The 14,001-nt window shown below is 60.1% G+C and overlaps 1 protein-coding gene across 2 annotated transcripts; it reads left to right on the plus strand.

Annotated features, from left to right (window-relative positions):
• Nucleotides 1-418: 418 nt before the first annotated feature.
• Nucleotides 419-13,503, plus strand: IFITM10 (interferon induced transmembrane protein 10). Of its 2 annotated transcripts, none has more exons than XM_009903782.2 (3): nucleotides 419-584; nucleotides 1,922-2,336; nucleotides 13,199-13,503. In XM_009903782.2, exons 1-3 carry the CDS (start codon nucleotides 472-474, stop codon nucleotides 13,346-13,348), a joined length of 678 nt encoding a protein of 225 aa, XP_009902084.1. In that variant the 5' UTR covers nucleotides 419-471; the 3' UTR covers nucleotides 13,349-13,503. The 2 variants fall into 2 exon arrangements, with proteins under 2 accessions (XP_009902084.1, XP_054027766.1); XM_054171791.1 differs by having other exon boundaries at nucleotides 575-652.
• The last annotated feature ends 498 nt before the right edge of the window (nucleotides 13,504-14,001 follow it).

A 14,001-nucleotide genomic window follows, 5' to 3' on the forward strand; every position in this document is an offset into this window, starting at 1 on the left:
GATTTATCACCCCCCCCCACGGGGGTCTCTCTCTTTCCATTCATCCCCCCACAACCACAGCACGTCTGGTCCCCACAGCACTGCGTCACCACCACCTCCCCTTGTCCCAGCTGTCCCCACACACTCCTGCCACCGCACTTGCTTTAGGTTTTCACTCAGGCCCGTGGGAGCAAAGCCACAACCAGAGCTGCTGCCAGTCCCCACTGCAAAGATCGCTGTGGGTGATGCTGGGGAGACAGGGGCTGAGCATCCCCTCCAGATGGCCGAGGCCCAGGGGATGTCTTCTCTCCAGCGAGGTGCTACCAGGATGCTCCAAGCAGGAGGTGACGTCCCCGTGGGGGGGGACAGGAGGAGAAGGGCTGAGACACGGAGGAGCTCTCCTGCGTGGAGTATGCTTGGAGGAGAGGAAGGAGGGGGGGGGCCTGCAGGTTGACCTCCCCATCCCCAAGGCTCTTTGACCACCCTTAGCCCATGGGTGCCCCCCCGCCCTCCTCCCTCCCCTCCTCCCGCAACTCCAGCGCCGAGGAAGCCGAGCCGGAGGCAGTGCTGAGCCGGATATGCAGCGACTCCCCGCATCCCTCCTTGTGAGTATCCCCGGCTCCTCCTGATGCCTTCGGAGGAGACGGATGGACGGACAGACGGGCAGCCTGAGGTGGACTGGTCTCTCTTATTTGCAAAGCTGGGGTGGGAGTGGTGGTGGTGGGGAGGAACCTCTTCCCAAATCCCCTTCCCTATCCTCTGTCTTCATCCTCCTCCTCCTCCTCTTTCTCCTCCTCCTCCTCTCCGGCCACGCTATGATCTCCAGGGGTCTTTTCTAGCCCCCCACCATGCTGGGATTTTGGGATCCTGTGATATTACCCTTCCCCCCCCCCGCAAAAAAAAATGTAAAACATAAAGGGAGATGGGGGTGGGAACCTGCTGGCAGGTGGAAGAGGAATCAGGAAATGCAATCCCATCTGGAATCCCGCAGGGATGAGGACTCAGCCCCCGAAACATAATATCCTCCCCACAAAATAACCCCTCCGCCACCGAGGAGGGAGGGAAGGCAAGGGGCAGGGCTGCTCTGCCGCACCGGGAGACCCCCTTGCATCCCGGAGCGGGACAGAAAGCAGAAGCGCCCCCCCCTCCCCGCCTACAGACAGACGGATAGACCGACTGACAGACAGACAGGCGGGGAGGGCTGCGGTGGGGGTGTGTGTGTGTGCAGCAGGGCTGGCTGAAACTACCCTGGAGCCCCCCACCCAGACACCCCCCCCGCCACCTCCCCGCGCCCCCCCTCCCAGCTCCTCCCAAGTGTTTCTTTCTGCTTTTATTTGTTTCTTTCTTCTTTGGCTGGGGCTGGGGATGAGGACGGGGATGAGGATGGGGATGGGGGCGTGTGTGTTAATCTATTTCCCCACTCGTGACTTCAGCGCGGGTCACGCAGGACAGCGGGCAGCGGAGGGGGGGGCACAAACACACACGACACGACGAGGGCGAAAGGGAGGGATGCTGCCCGCTGCCGCCTCTTGCTGCCCGTTACTGCCAGGTCCTGCCCGCCCCTGCCTGCTCCTGCCCGCTCCTGCCCGCCCCTGCCCACTCCTTTCCCCCCTGCCCGCCCCTGCCCGCCCCTGCCGGTGCCGGCGGCAGCCCGGGCTCGGCGGTCTCTGGGTGTAGCTCCCTCCTCCTCCCCCTGCCGCCTGCCCTCCTCTCCTCTCCTCCCTCTCTCCTCTGCCCACTCCCCCACTCCTCTCCCCGCTCTCTCCTCTGCCTCCCGGTCCCTCTCTTTCCTGTGTCCCCCCGCATCTCCCCCTTTCCCCCCTTTCTCTTCTCCCTCCTCCCCCAGCCCCCCCTCACCCCGGGCTCTCCAGCCCCTCAGCCCCGTTTTTCACGGCGGGGGGTGTGCGTGTTGGTTGTTTGGGGTTTTTTTCCGCTTTGCCAGGGCAGAGCGCGGTGACACCGCGGCAGCCACCACGGAGAGGACACAGGATCCCCCGCTGGGCCCGCCCTGCCCCTTCGAGGGGGTGGCCTGGACGCCGAGACCCCCCCAGGGCCCCCCGCAAGGCTGCTTCGCCTGCATCGCCAAGCCCCCAGCTCTCCGGCAGGCTTCGCCCGTCCTGTCTCCTTCCTCCGCCGTTTATCTCATGGAGAGCAAGAGCTGCAAAGGGGACAGCCTGCGGCCGGCGGTCCCGTGCAAGCACTCGGTGGAGAAGAAGACCATGACCAACCCCACCACCGTCATCGAGATCTACCCTGACACCACCGAGGTGAACGACTACTATCTCTGGTCCATCTTCAACTTCGTATACCTCAACTTCTGCTGCCTCGGCTTCATCGCCTTGGCCTATTCCTTGAAAGTGAGTGCTGGGGGGGAAGGGGTGGCAGGGCAGCTGGGGAGCGCTTCAGGGGTCGTGCCTGACGGCAGTGCAGGTCTGTGCCGCCCAGAAGGAGAGGTTTCAGAACCTGAAGGGTCAGGCTGGGAGAGCCGAGGTGTGTTTGGGAGCCGCGGGGGGCGATGTTGCATGGGGGGTGGGGAGAGGCGCCTTGACTCGCTGTGGGACCCTCGGAGCCTCCTCTGGGCCACGGTGGCTTGGTGCCAGGCAGGCAACATGAGGCTGGCTTGGCTCATGCTGCACCTGCAGGCTCCCCAGCCCTCGGTCCCTTCTTCAGCATCCTTCTGTCTCTTAGAGATCATCAGCATGGGATCCAGCAGTGCTGGGTGGTCAGGCAGAAGCAGGAGAAAGCAGCAGGCCAGGATCAGCCAGCAGCTGGTGGGGGAGAGGCTGCCAAGGGGCAAGGCAACCCTGCCCCTTTCCTTCTTGCCTTCTCTCTGATTAAAACTGGTGGCCAGCTTCCCCTCCAACTCCTATAAACCCCAAGGCAAGCCCCAGAGACCTGCCAGCACCATGGGAACAAGCCCTGGCTAGCCGAGGAGGTGGCTGAGAGTGCAGGAGGGCTTCACCTCACTCAGCATCAGGGCTGGGGGGACAGAGAGATGTGTGAAGCATAACCCGTGGTGGGCAAGGAGAGGGTGACAGCGTGGAGCATTGCCCATGATGGGCAAGGAGAGGGTGACAGCATGGAGCACTGCCCACGGTGGGCATGGAGAGGGCAGTAGTGTGGAGCACAGCCCATGGTGGGCATGGAGAGGGCAATGGCATGGAAAACCACACATGGTGGGGATGAGAGGGTGACAGTGTTGAGCACAGCCCATAATGAGGAGGGCAGTGATGATGGGGAGCACAGCCCTTGCTGGAGATGGAGAGTGTGTTGGCAAGGAAAACAACCCCTAGTGGGGATGAGAGCGTGACAGTGTGGAGAACAACCCATGGTGGGGATGGAGAGGGTGACAGTGTGGAGAACAACCCATGGTGGGGATGGAGAGGGTGACAGTGTGGAGAACAACCCGTGGTGGGGATGGAGAGGGTGACAGCATGAAGCACTGCCCACGGCGGCAATGGAAGAGGGCAGTGGTGTGGAGCACAGCCCATGGTGGAGATGGGACCAGGTTACAGGCAGTAGCTGCAGGGGCGAGCAGCCCCTCAGCAGCTGCCAGGAGAGAGGGGCCTGGGCTGCCCTCCCCATCCCTGCCTGCCGGATGTAAGCCAAGCGAAAGGCTGCGCGGAGAGCCCGGGGCGGCGGGGCGGCCCGGCAGGAGGAGCCGGCTGATTCGCTTTGGCAGGCAGCGTTTAGAGGAAGGCCAGGGCAGGATGAGCTTCGTCACAGCAGCAGATCGATTAACCCCTGTCAGCTCCCGCGCTGGCCTGCCAGTGCCCAGCGCTGCAAGGAGCCTGCTCCCCAGCCAGCAGGGAGGCAAAGGGACGTGGCCATGGCACCTGTGCCCTGGGCTCGCCCAGCGCTGCCAGCGTGGAGCCTGCCTCCCTTCCCCTTCCCCACGGTGGGAGCTGAGCACCTCTCACCATCCCTGGAATCATGCTGGGACTCAGTGTCACCATGGGCAGAGCCAGGCAGGCAGCAGCAGCAGCCTGGCACAAGTGGGAGGGGGAGTCCATTAACACCCCCCACTCTATTGGGCAGTGAGGGAAGGATCTGATTTCCTCCTTGGCTTTCTATCTTTGCTCATCTGAATTTGCCCTCAACAATCAGAGTCTTTCCTGTGCAAGAGGACAGCCACAGCAGGCTTAAGAAAGGGTATCACGACCCCAGGATGTGGTGGGAGCTGCAGTGGGTACCTGGGGAGTTGTGGTCCCTCAGCTGCTGGGGGCAGGACCAGGCTGACCCATCCCCAGGGGACAGGATGCAGCAGGACCTGCCACCAACAAGGGCCCTTCACTATCCTTGATGACATGAGGTGGAAGGAAAGGGCAAAGCCCAGAAGGAACCTGGGTCTGGAGTCCCACATGGGCTACAAAGGTCTGGAGAACATCAATGTGAAGGCAGTGGTGAGGGAAGGGAATTTGGTCCAGATCAGGGTAAGGAAGCCAGAAGATGGCTGTCAAAACCCAGCCCTTGCTGGTGGACTGCAGAGGCAGTAACTGATCTGGTGTAATGGTGATACCCAAAGTGGTGTGGAGCTGAGCAGGTAGAAATGACCAAGCTCTGGTCTTGGAGCTGCCAGCCAGTGGGCTGTGACTGTGGCAGGGTGAGAAGAGAAACAAAATGTCCCTCAGATGTACAGGACAGGACTACCAAGTGGTCAAAGGGATGGCAAGTGCCCTCACAGGCTGCTGTCGGGATGGGTGCTGGGGCTTTAGCAAAAGGTCTGTGCTGGGATGTTGAGGAAGAGGAGTTCCTTCCTCACTCATAGCTACTGCAGAGACCTTCACAACATCCCAGCCAGGCTGAATGTTAGGGCTGGTTTCAGCTCTTAGAGCCAACACAGCTTTTTTCCAGAAGTTCAGGGAGAGCAGGAGCAAGAAATGCCCTGGGGACAGATGTCCCTTTGAACAGACTCCTCTTGCACCTCTGCAATTAAATCCAAGGACAGCTCAGCAGCAGATCCTCAAGCCCCAGCCCTTCCAGGATGCCTGTGCTCTGCAGAGACCAAGCAAGGTGCTGTGGTAGGGAGGGGAGCAGCACCTTCCCCTCCCTGAGCTCACTCTGGGACTTCTGTGGCAAGTGGAGGTGCAGACTCCCTGGCTGAAGGGCCACCAGCGCACTGGTGACACTCAGTGGTTCCTGTGTCGTGGGTTCTGCATTTCCTTTCATTAACTGAAACATCTGGCAGCACCAGGAACCACTGCTCTCAGCAGCAGCAACAGGATTTTCACCACCCTGCCATAAACATCATCTGCAGCATCTTAGGTCCTGAGCTCAGTTTTGGGCCCCTCACTACAAGAAAGAAGGAGAAGGTCCAGAGAAGGACAACAGGGCTGGGGAAGGGTCTGGAGAACAGGGCTGGTGAGAAGCAGATAAGGGACCTGGGGTGGTTTGCCCTGGAGAAAAGGAGGCTGAGGGGAAGACCTTCTGGCTCACTACAACTCCCTGTAAGGAGGTTGGAGCCAGGTGATTGTTGGTCTCTTCTCCCTAGTGACAACTGACAGGAGGAGAGGAAATGGCCTCAGGTTGCACCAGGGGAGGTTTAGCTTGGGCATGAGGAGCAATTTCTTTCCTGAAAGGCTTGTCAAGGGCTAGAAGAGGCTGCACAGGGTGGTGGAGTCACCATCCCTTGTCACCATGCAGATGTGGTGCTTGGGGTGGGCTTGGCAGAGTAAGGTTAGTGATTGGACTTGATGATTCATGGATTCATACAATGGGCTGGGTTGGAAGGGACCTCAAAGATCATCTAGTTCCACCCCCCTGCCATGGACAGGGACACCTTCCACTAGCCCAGGCTGCCCAAGGCCTCATCCATGACCTTAAAGGAATTTGCCACCCTAAATGACTCTCTGGTTCTACCTGCCTGGCTCTTTGCATGCGAGCTACGGTCTCCTAGACTCCTTCCTGCAGGCAAATGCGATTTCATGGGCATGTGGTGGGTTAAAATTCCACACCCCCCTCCCCCCCAACATTAACTTTGCCAGACCAGCTCAGCTGGAAGCAAATGAAAGCTGTGCTGACAAGCAAAACTACAATCTACAATGAAATGCAATGACCACCCAAACCCCCAGCCCAGCACCAAAGGGCTTGTGCTCTGATTCAAAGGAACACACAGAGCCAGGTGAGGGCAGAGACTGTGGCACCCAAGCCAAGTACTCCGTGTGACAGCCACCCAGCCAAGCTGTCTGAGGGACAGCACAGCTCAGCTCAGCTCTATTTACACCCAGAGCAGGCCAGATCCTCTCCTGAAGCTGCTTGCTGGGCTGCAACCAGTGGCAGCACCAACTCATGTATCCCTCCAGGGGTTATTTCTAGCACCTCAAGCTTCTCAAGGTCAGAGCACAAACATCTCCCTGGGAGTGTGTGCTGGTGCTGGGGAAGAAGAGCTCAACAGCAGGGCCAGGGAAGTTAGAAACCCTAAAGTAACCTTAACCCCAGCCTAGCACAGGTGTGAGGGCTGCCCCGAGAGCAGCACTTTGGGTTCAGTTTGGTTTGATCAGGACCTGACATTTGGCAGCTTCCTCTTTCCCTCTTCCCCAGCTCCAAGTGGTCATAAAGGACACAGAATTAACCAGCTTGGAAAAGACCTTTGAGATCATGGAGTCCAACCCAGCACCCAGCACCATCTGATCAACTGAACCATGGCACTGAGATGCATCAGGGCTCAGTGGCAAGAGATCTCTCTTCAAGCTTTAGGAGGCCCTTCTGTGGAGACCACCAGGGCTGGCCAAGTCCTCCTCAGTGCTCATTGTGCCACGAGGGAGTAGATCAGAGGGGCTGGGGGCTGAGACAAGCCATGGTACCAGTATCTGGATATCTCCTTGGGGTTGTATGGAGATGCAGATGGCAAGAAGTCCCTCTGTGAGCCTGGGGGGTTGCTCTCAGAGCTTTTTCTGCCCCTTGAAGCCACCAAAATATGAGGTGTGACAGCACTCCAGGAGCTCTCCTGGCTGTGTTCTGCCCAGCCCTTAGCAAGCAGCTCCAGGCATGGTTGGTTGTCTCCCCCTCTCACCACTTCCTCCTATGGAGTGGAAGCTGAGCAGCACAAACCCATGGCTGCTTATTAACCCCATGAAGCTGCACCTGACCTCTCAGGCAGGCTCTCAGCCCACTTTTCAGGGGGGGCAATGGTTTGTGGGGATGTGAGACATGCAGGGGTGACAGCCCTGGGATGCCAGGGTGGAGGAACTGGAGAGCTCTTGACCAACTTCCAGAGCAAACAAATCCAAGGATCCTCTCCAGAGCTCCTTATGTGCAGGGATGGAGAGGTCTGCACAGAAACAGGTTTGCATCCAGCCAGCTGGGAGCTGCGTGCTGGGAGCTGGGCTGCCTTAAATGCTCCTTAGGCTGCTCAGCACCAAACCATCAGTGCCCTCCTCCATGCTGAGGCAGCACTTTTTCCTCTGGCTCCCAAGAAAGAGGGAGGCCAAGTCCCAGGACAGAGAGAGGGGAAGTGGCTGCTTGGGAAAGGACTAGAGAAGAAGTGAGGTGGTGCACTTGGAGAGGAAGCTGAAGGCAAAACCCCAAGGAGAGGAAGGGCAGGGAATGGTGGTCAGAAGGAGGAGGGAAAGAGCCCTTTGGGAAGTGGCATGCTGGAAATGTTGGAGGACAGGTTGAGGTGGAGATAGTGGAGGACAAGGTGAGATGCAGAGAGAGGAGGACAAGGTGAGATGCAGAGAGTGGAGGACAAGGTGGCCTGGAGATAGTAAAGGACAGGCTGAGATGGAAATAATGGGGGACATGGTAAACTGGAGATGGTGAAGGACAAGGACAGCAGCAGGGAGGTGCCTGGCAAGCAGGGATGAGGGAAAGACCACCACTACCTTTTGCTGGTGGGAGAGGGGAGGAGAGAGGCTGGCACAAGAAAAGCAAGCTGTGTTGCATGGAGGAAGAAAGGAACTGTGTAAGCTGCCAAGCTGGAGCAGAGGTGAGCTCTGTGCTCTGTGGGATCTCCAGAGGGGCCTTGGGGTGCCTGGGGAAACACCACAGGTAGCAGACGTAGTGATCCTCACACAGGGGTCACCTCAATGCAAAGCAGGGCCAAAAATCTCCCTCAGGTTTTAGAGAAGGTGAGAAAGGTCAAAGTGATGATGAGAAAAGAGTCTGTGATTAAGGGAACACCACAGCTGGGGCTGGGAGGGCTTCAGTCTTCTGACCTTGGGGACCTGTCCCTCAGGGTGCTTCAAGCCTTTGGCTGTGGAAGGCAGCAGCTTCAAGGGCTGCTGGTAGCTCATGTAGCAGCTGCCAGCAGCTGATGGCAGTGGTGACCACAGGAGCATGAAAATGGGAAAGGCTGAGGCTGGGCTGTGAGACAGACACCAGCATCTCCTTAAGGACAAAGCAGGGAAGGAGCTTCTCTGCTCTCCAGGAGAGCTCCTCCTCCAGAGCCCAGCCTGGATGCTGCAGCAGGACATTCAAGCAGGACATCTGGAAGCACCTGGGGGTGCAAGGCTGGGTGGGAGGAGGTGAGGTCACCCTGGGTAGATGTGGGAGGCTGGGGCTTCTTGTGTGCTGCAGGGGCCCTGGCACTTGTCTGGCACTCCAGAGCTCCCTATCACTGTAAATGATGATGGACAACAAGAGATGATCTGCATGAGGGTGACCACAGAGGCTGTAGGGTGGGCAGGAGGAGAGGAAGAGCACCAAAGGCTCAGAGAGGGTGAGGGATCCAGGTGAGCAAGGCCAAAGAGGCTGGAGAAGAGCTAGGGAAGGGAAAGGGCAGGGGACTGCTGGTGATCGAGGTACCATGGGACCATTTGTTTCCACTTCTGCTACTTCATTATCATGATCTTAGAGGTCTTTTCCAATCAAACCAGCTCTGACCCTATGATCCTGTTTGGGCTGCTGGAGATGGGGGCTGTGGGCAGCCTCAGGAGCAGGTGGATGCACCCAGCTAGAGGGACAGGGAGAGGAGGCACCTGGGTGCCCCTTGGCAGGAGTGAAAGCTGGCTGTCAAACCATCATTTGGGCCCAAACAGCAGGAAAAGGGCAGAGGTGGGAAGGACAAAAGAAAAAAGGCTCTGGGAGGAAATGGTGACACTGGGGAGGGCACAGCCCCGGGTGCCCCTTGCCAGAGATGCTCAGCAGCAGCAGCAGGGGCTGGAGCAGGGCCAAAGGCAGAGCCAGGGGAAGTGAAGGACAGGCACTGCTGAAGCACAGCGTGGGAAAGAGCCAAGGCACCACCAGGGTGAACTGGTGTCGGGTGAGAGAGGCTGCTGGGAGAGGCCTGGGCAGGGAAATCAAGGCAGGAAGGTGCCCTGGGGACAGGTGGAGTGGGAGAGAGCTCCTGGGGCCGAGAGAATGTGGCCCCCACAAAGGCAAAGCGAGTGGCTGGGCTGTGGGAGGCTTGCAGAGCTCGGCGTGCCAGCCATGCCAGCCTGCTGGAGGAGCCTCTGTCTGCCTGGCAAACGCAGGCAGCCAGCTCTGGCTTGCCTGTGGCAGAGCAGCCTCTCCCAGTCACAACTGGGCTCTAATGGAGGAGGAGGCAAAGGGCACTTGCTTTGCACAGGGTTTGCCTCCGGCAGCCCTGCTGCTGAGAAGAGGAAATTGCTGGAGAGCTTCAAAGAACCTGCCAGGAGCAGCAGGAGATGTTCCTGGCCTGAATCCAGTGCTCCTGGGGCTCTGGGTGCAGGGACCTCCACCTTCTCACTGGTGGGTGGGTGAGGAAGTCCTGGGGTTAGGGGCAGGACACTAAACCCCTCCAAGGTGAGTCATGCCAGGCAGGCAGCTGACACCATGAGGCTGTGAGCCCCCAGGGTGCCAGTGTGCTGCCTTCCCAGAGGTCACCTCCCCTCCTGGGAGCTCCAGCCAGAGGTGGTGTGTGACTGTCCCCTCTCCCTGCTCTCAGGAGGATGCCCTGTAGCTGCCAAGCACCCAGCAGTGGTGATGGGTGGGTGGGCACAGCTCCAGCTGGGCACAGCTCCAGCTGAGGGCACGGCGGCACCGCAGGGCTTACTACGAGGAGGAAAACAGAGCTCTTGTTCTTGCCCCTGTGCCTGCTGGTGCCAGCTCCTGTGAGCCTCCTGCCAGCAGCAGCCTCCCCAGCCGTGGCCCAGGATTAAGGAAGAGCAGGGGGTGCTTGTGCAGAGAGGTCCTCACTGCTTTAAGAGTGGTTGAGGGTCTGAGATGCGGGTTTGGAGGCTCCAAGGACCAGCGTGGCTCAGTGGGAAGGAGGGGTTCAGCAACCCTTCCCTGCATCCAGCATGTGGCAGAAGGCTCTCAGGATGGCCCTGGTGGGTTGGCACTGCAGGAGGGAGAGAAAAAAGGCCTCTAAGATGTGATCTGAATCCATCACAGAGGCTTCTTGCAAAGCTCCTGGTCTGCAGAAGTCTGTCAGTGTTTCTAGGTAGGATTCTGAGGCTGACACCAATCCTAGCATCAAGTCAGCCAGGTCCTGGCAGGGCTCACACTGCCAGCAGCAAAGGGCCCTGACCCCATGGCACAAAGTGGGCAGTGAGGCTGGCACAGGTACCCCATGCCAACCCCTGCTTGGGGAGGGGCAAGGGAAGAGGGGTAAAGTCTCCTGCTCCTTCCTCCCACACCCTCATGTCCCCAGCTGCCTGGCTCTGCAGGGCACTTGCTGGCTGAAGGGACAGGTTGGGGACAGGGACACATCCCTGTGAGGGAGGGCTGGAGCCTGAGCCCTTAGCTGCTGGACTTGAACCGCAGAGCTGCTGCTGGCAGGCAGTGCCCTCAGCTGCCTGGCCGTGCCACCGCTGCCTGCTCACGTTATTCCCTGCCTGGAGATGCCATCTGCCGCCTGGTAGTGCCATCCTTGCCTGGAGTGCCGTCGCTGCCCTGCAGTGCCATCTGCTGCCTGGCGATGCCGTCGCTGCCTGCTCACGGTATTTGCTGCCTGGCGACGCCATCTGCTGCCCGCTACTGCCATGTGCCGGCTGTGCCACCACTGCCCACTAGTGCCATGTGCCGGCTGTGCCACCACTGCCCGCTAGTGCCCTGTGCCGGCTGTGCCACCCACTGCCCGCTAGTGCCGTGTGCTGGCTGTGCCACCACTGCCCGCTAGTGCCGTGTGCCGGCTGTGCCACCCACTGCCCGCTAGTGCCCTGTGCCGGCTGTGCCACCCACTGCCCGCTAGTGCCATGTGCCGGCTGTGCCACCACTGCCCGCTAGTGCCCTGTGCCGGCTGTGCCACCCACTGCCCGCTAGTGCCGTGTGCTGGCTGTGCCACCCACTGCCCGCTAGTGCCCTGTGCCGGCTGTGCCACCCACTGCCCGCTAGTGCCATGTGCCGGCTGTGCCACCACTGCCCGCTAGTGCCCTGTGCCGGCTGTGCCACCCACTGCCCGCTAGTGCCGTGTGCTGGCTGTGCCACCCACTGCCCGCTAGTGCCCTGTGCCGGCTGTGCCACCACTGCCCGCTAGTGCCCTGTGCTGGCTGTGCCACCCACTGCCCGCTAGTGCCCTGTGCCGGCTGTGCCACCACTGCCCGCTAGTGCCGTGTGTTCCGGCTGTGCCACCCACTGCCCGCTAGTGCCATGTGCCAGCTGTGCCACCACTGCCCGCTAGTGCCATGTGCCAGCTGTGCCACCACTGCCCGCTAGTGCCCTGTGCCGGCTGTGCCACCCACTGCCCGCTAGTGCCATGTGCCGGCTGTGCCACCACTGCCCGCTAGTGCCATGTGCCGGCTGTGCCACCACTGCCCGCTAGTGCCATGTGCCGGCTGTGCCACCACTGCCCGCTAGTGCCGTGTGTCCCGGCTGTGCCACCACTGCCCGCTAGTGCCGTGTGCCGGCTGTGCCACCACTGCCCGCTAGTGCCATGTGCCGGCTGTGCCACCACTGCCCGCTAGTGCCCTGTGCCGGCTGTGCCACCACTGCCCGCTAGTGCCCTGTGCCGGCTGTGCCACCCACTGCCCGCTAGTGCCCTGTGCCGGCTGTGCCACCACTGCCCGCTAGTGCCGTGTGCCGGCTGTGCCACCACTGCCCGCTAGTGCCATGTGCCGGCTGTGCCACCACTGCCCACTAGTGCCATGTGTCCCGGCTGTGCCACCACTGCCCGCTAGTGCCGTGTGCCGGCTGTGCCACCACTGCCCCCGGTGCCATTCCTGACTGCAGTGGCATTGCTGCCTTGCTGTGCCATCCACTGCATCTTAGTGCCGTCCCTGCTGGTTTGTGGCACCCCGGCTGTGCCATCTGCTGCCCTGCAGTGTTATTGCTGTCTGGCTGTGCCATGCACTGCTTGGCACCGCCTGGTATTGCCATTCTGGCTTGCTAGTGCCATTGCTGCCTGGCTGTGCCATCTGCTTGCCTGGTAATGCCATCACTGCCTGCTAGTGGCATTGCTGCCTGGCAGTGCCACCCACCACCCTGGAATGCCATTGCTACCTGCCAGTGGCATCACTGTCTGGCTGTGGCCCCCACTTGCCTGGTAATGCCATCACTGCCTGCTAGTGGCATTGCTGCCTGGCAGTGCCACCTGCTGACTATTTGTGCCATCCACTGCCTGCTGGTGCCATCACTGCCTGGCAGTGCCATGCAGCCTGGAGGAGGTGGGTTCAGGCCAGTGACAGGGACAGCAGTGCACCAACCCTTGCCCCAGGAGCAGCCCGGGGAAAGCCCCAGCCTGCAGGAGGACAACGAAGAGAGCCCAGGGCGCTGTCAGGGCTGAGGGCTGCTGGTGGCAGGGACACCAGAGGAGCTGCAGAGACCTGCAAAAGGATCTCATCAACCCAAGGCTGCTTAATATGCTGGAGGCTGAGCACAGCCCAGGAGCTGCAGTGGGAGGCTGTGCCAGGTTTCACCTGCTCACCGCCAGCCTCGCTCGCAGGCTGGGCAAGCCCAAGCCTGGCGCTGCAGGGCCGGGGGGCTGCAGCGCTCTGGGAAGGGTGCTGGCAGGCATGGGGGGCACAATGGCACCTCAGCTCCCTCAGGCTTTCTCCACAGACCACGGGGACCTGGTTTGTGGCAGCAATGGGGCAGTCTTCCAGGTCATCTCCACTCCCAGGGGCTTCCAGCCTACGGGTTGGACACCGCTTGGCCCCACAGGCTCATCCCACAGCAGAGCTCGGGTGCAAACCTCACCTCAGGGTGCCTCATGCCTCCCCCCTGAGACAGCCAGATGCAAAGAGACAGAGCCCAGCCCTCAGCTGGGCTGCAGAGGGACCTGGGAGGTGTGCTGTGTTTTGTGGGTGTTGCTTGGAGCACCTCCTCAGGATTTCATTTGAGCAGCTTTGGGGTTGGGGTTTTTTTTTTTTGCCCTCAGGTCCGGGATAAGAAACTCCTCAACGACTTAAACGGAGCAGTTGAAGATGCCAAGACAGCCAGGCTTTTTAACATCACCAGCTCAGCCCTTGCCACCTTCTGCATCATCCTCATCTTCATCTTCCTGCGATATCCCCTCACTGACTACTAGAGGGAGGCCAACAGCAGCGGTGGCCGCAGCCCAAATGCCTCTACGCCAGAAGTGTCTGCAGTGGTCTCTTTGGAGCAAGGATGCAAAAAACCACAAACCCACAACCAGAGAGAAAGGAACCAAACCCACAACCAACACTCCACCCTGATGGCAAAAACAAAAAAGAGGCCCAAACAAAAACCCCACAAAAAACCAACCAACCAACCAACCAAGACCCCCAACACACACAGACACACACACAGAGCCAATGAAGACATCAGTACAAATGAAATGGATTTATTAGCCCAGCTGAGCATCCCCAAGCAGGGTGTGAACTGCTGTGGGGAAGGGTCTGGCCTCTTGCATCTGCACAGGGAGGCAAAACAGAGCAAGGAAGATTTATGCCGTGGCCAAGAAGCCGTGTGAGGAGGGTGTGCAAAGCCCTGCGCGCCTCCTGACAGACTGGGGAGCGCTGGGCTCCTTGCTGAGCGGTGGATGGGGGACCCCAGCAGGGCTGGCTCACAACATATCAGGTGTGCTCTGGCTTCCCCCACCGCCCCCAGGTGTGTGGGGAGGTGGTGGTGGTGGTGGGGAGGGGGTCTCTTTTCTTTTTCTTCTCTTGATTTTCACCCAGTGGTTCAAACACATCCCAGCCCCCAGAGAGTGCAAGGGGT

Source organism: Dryobates pubescens, chromosome 22 (assembly GCF_014839835.1).
Source record: "Dryobates pubescens isolate bDryPub1 chromosome 22, bDryPub1.pri, whole genome shotgun sequence".
NCBI lineage: Eukaryota > Metazoa > Chordata > Aves > Piciformes > Picidae > Dryobates > Dryobates pubescens.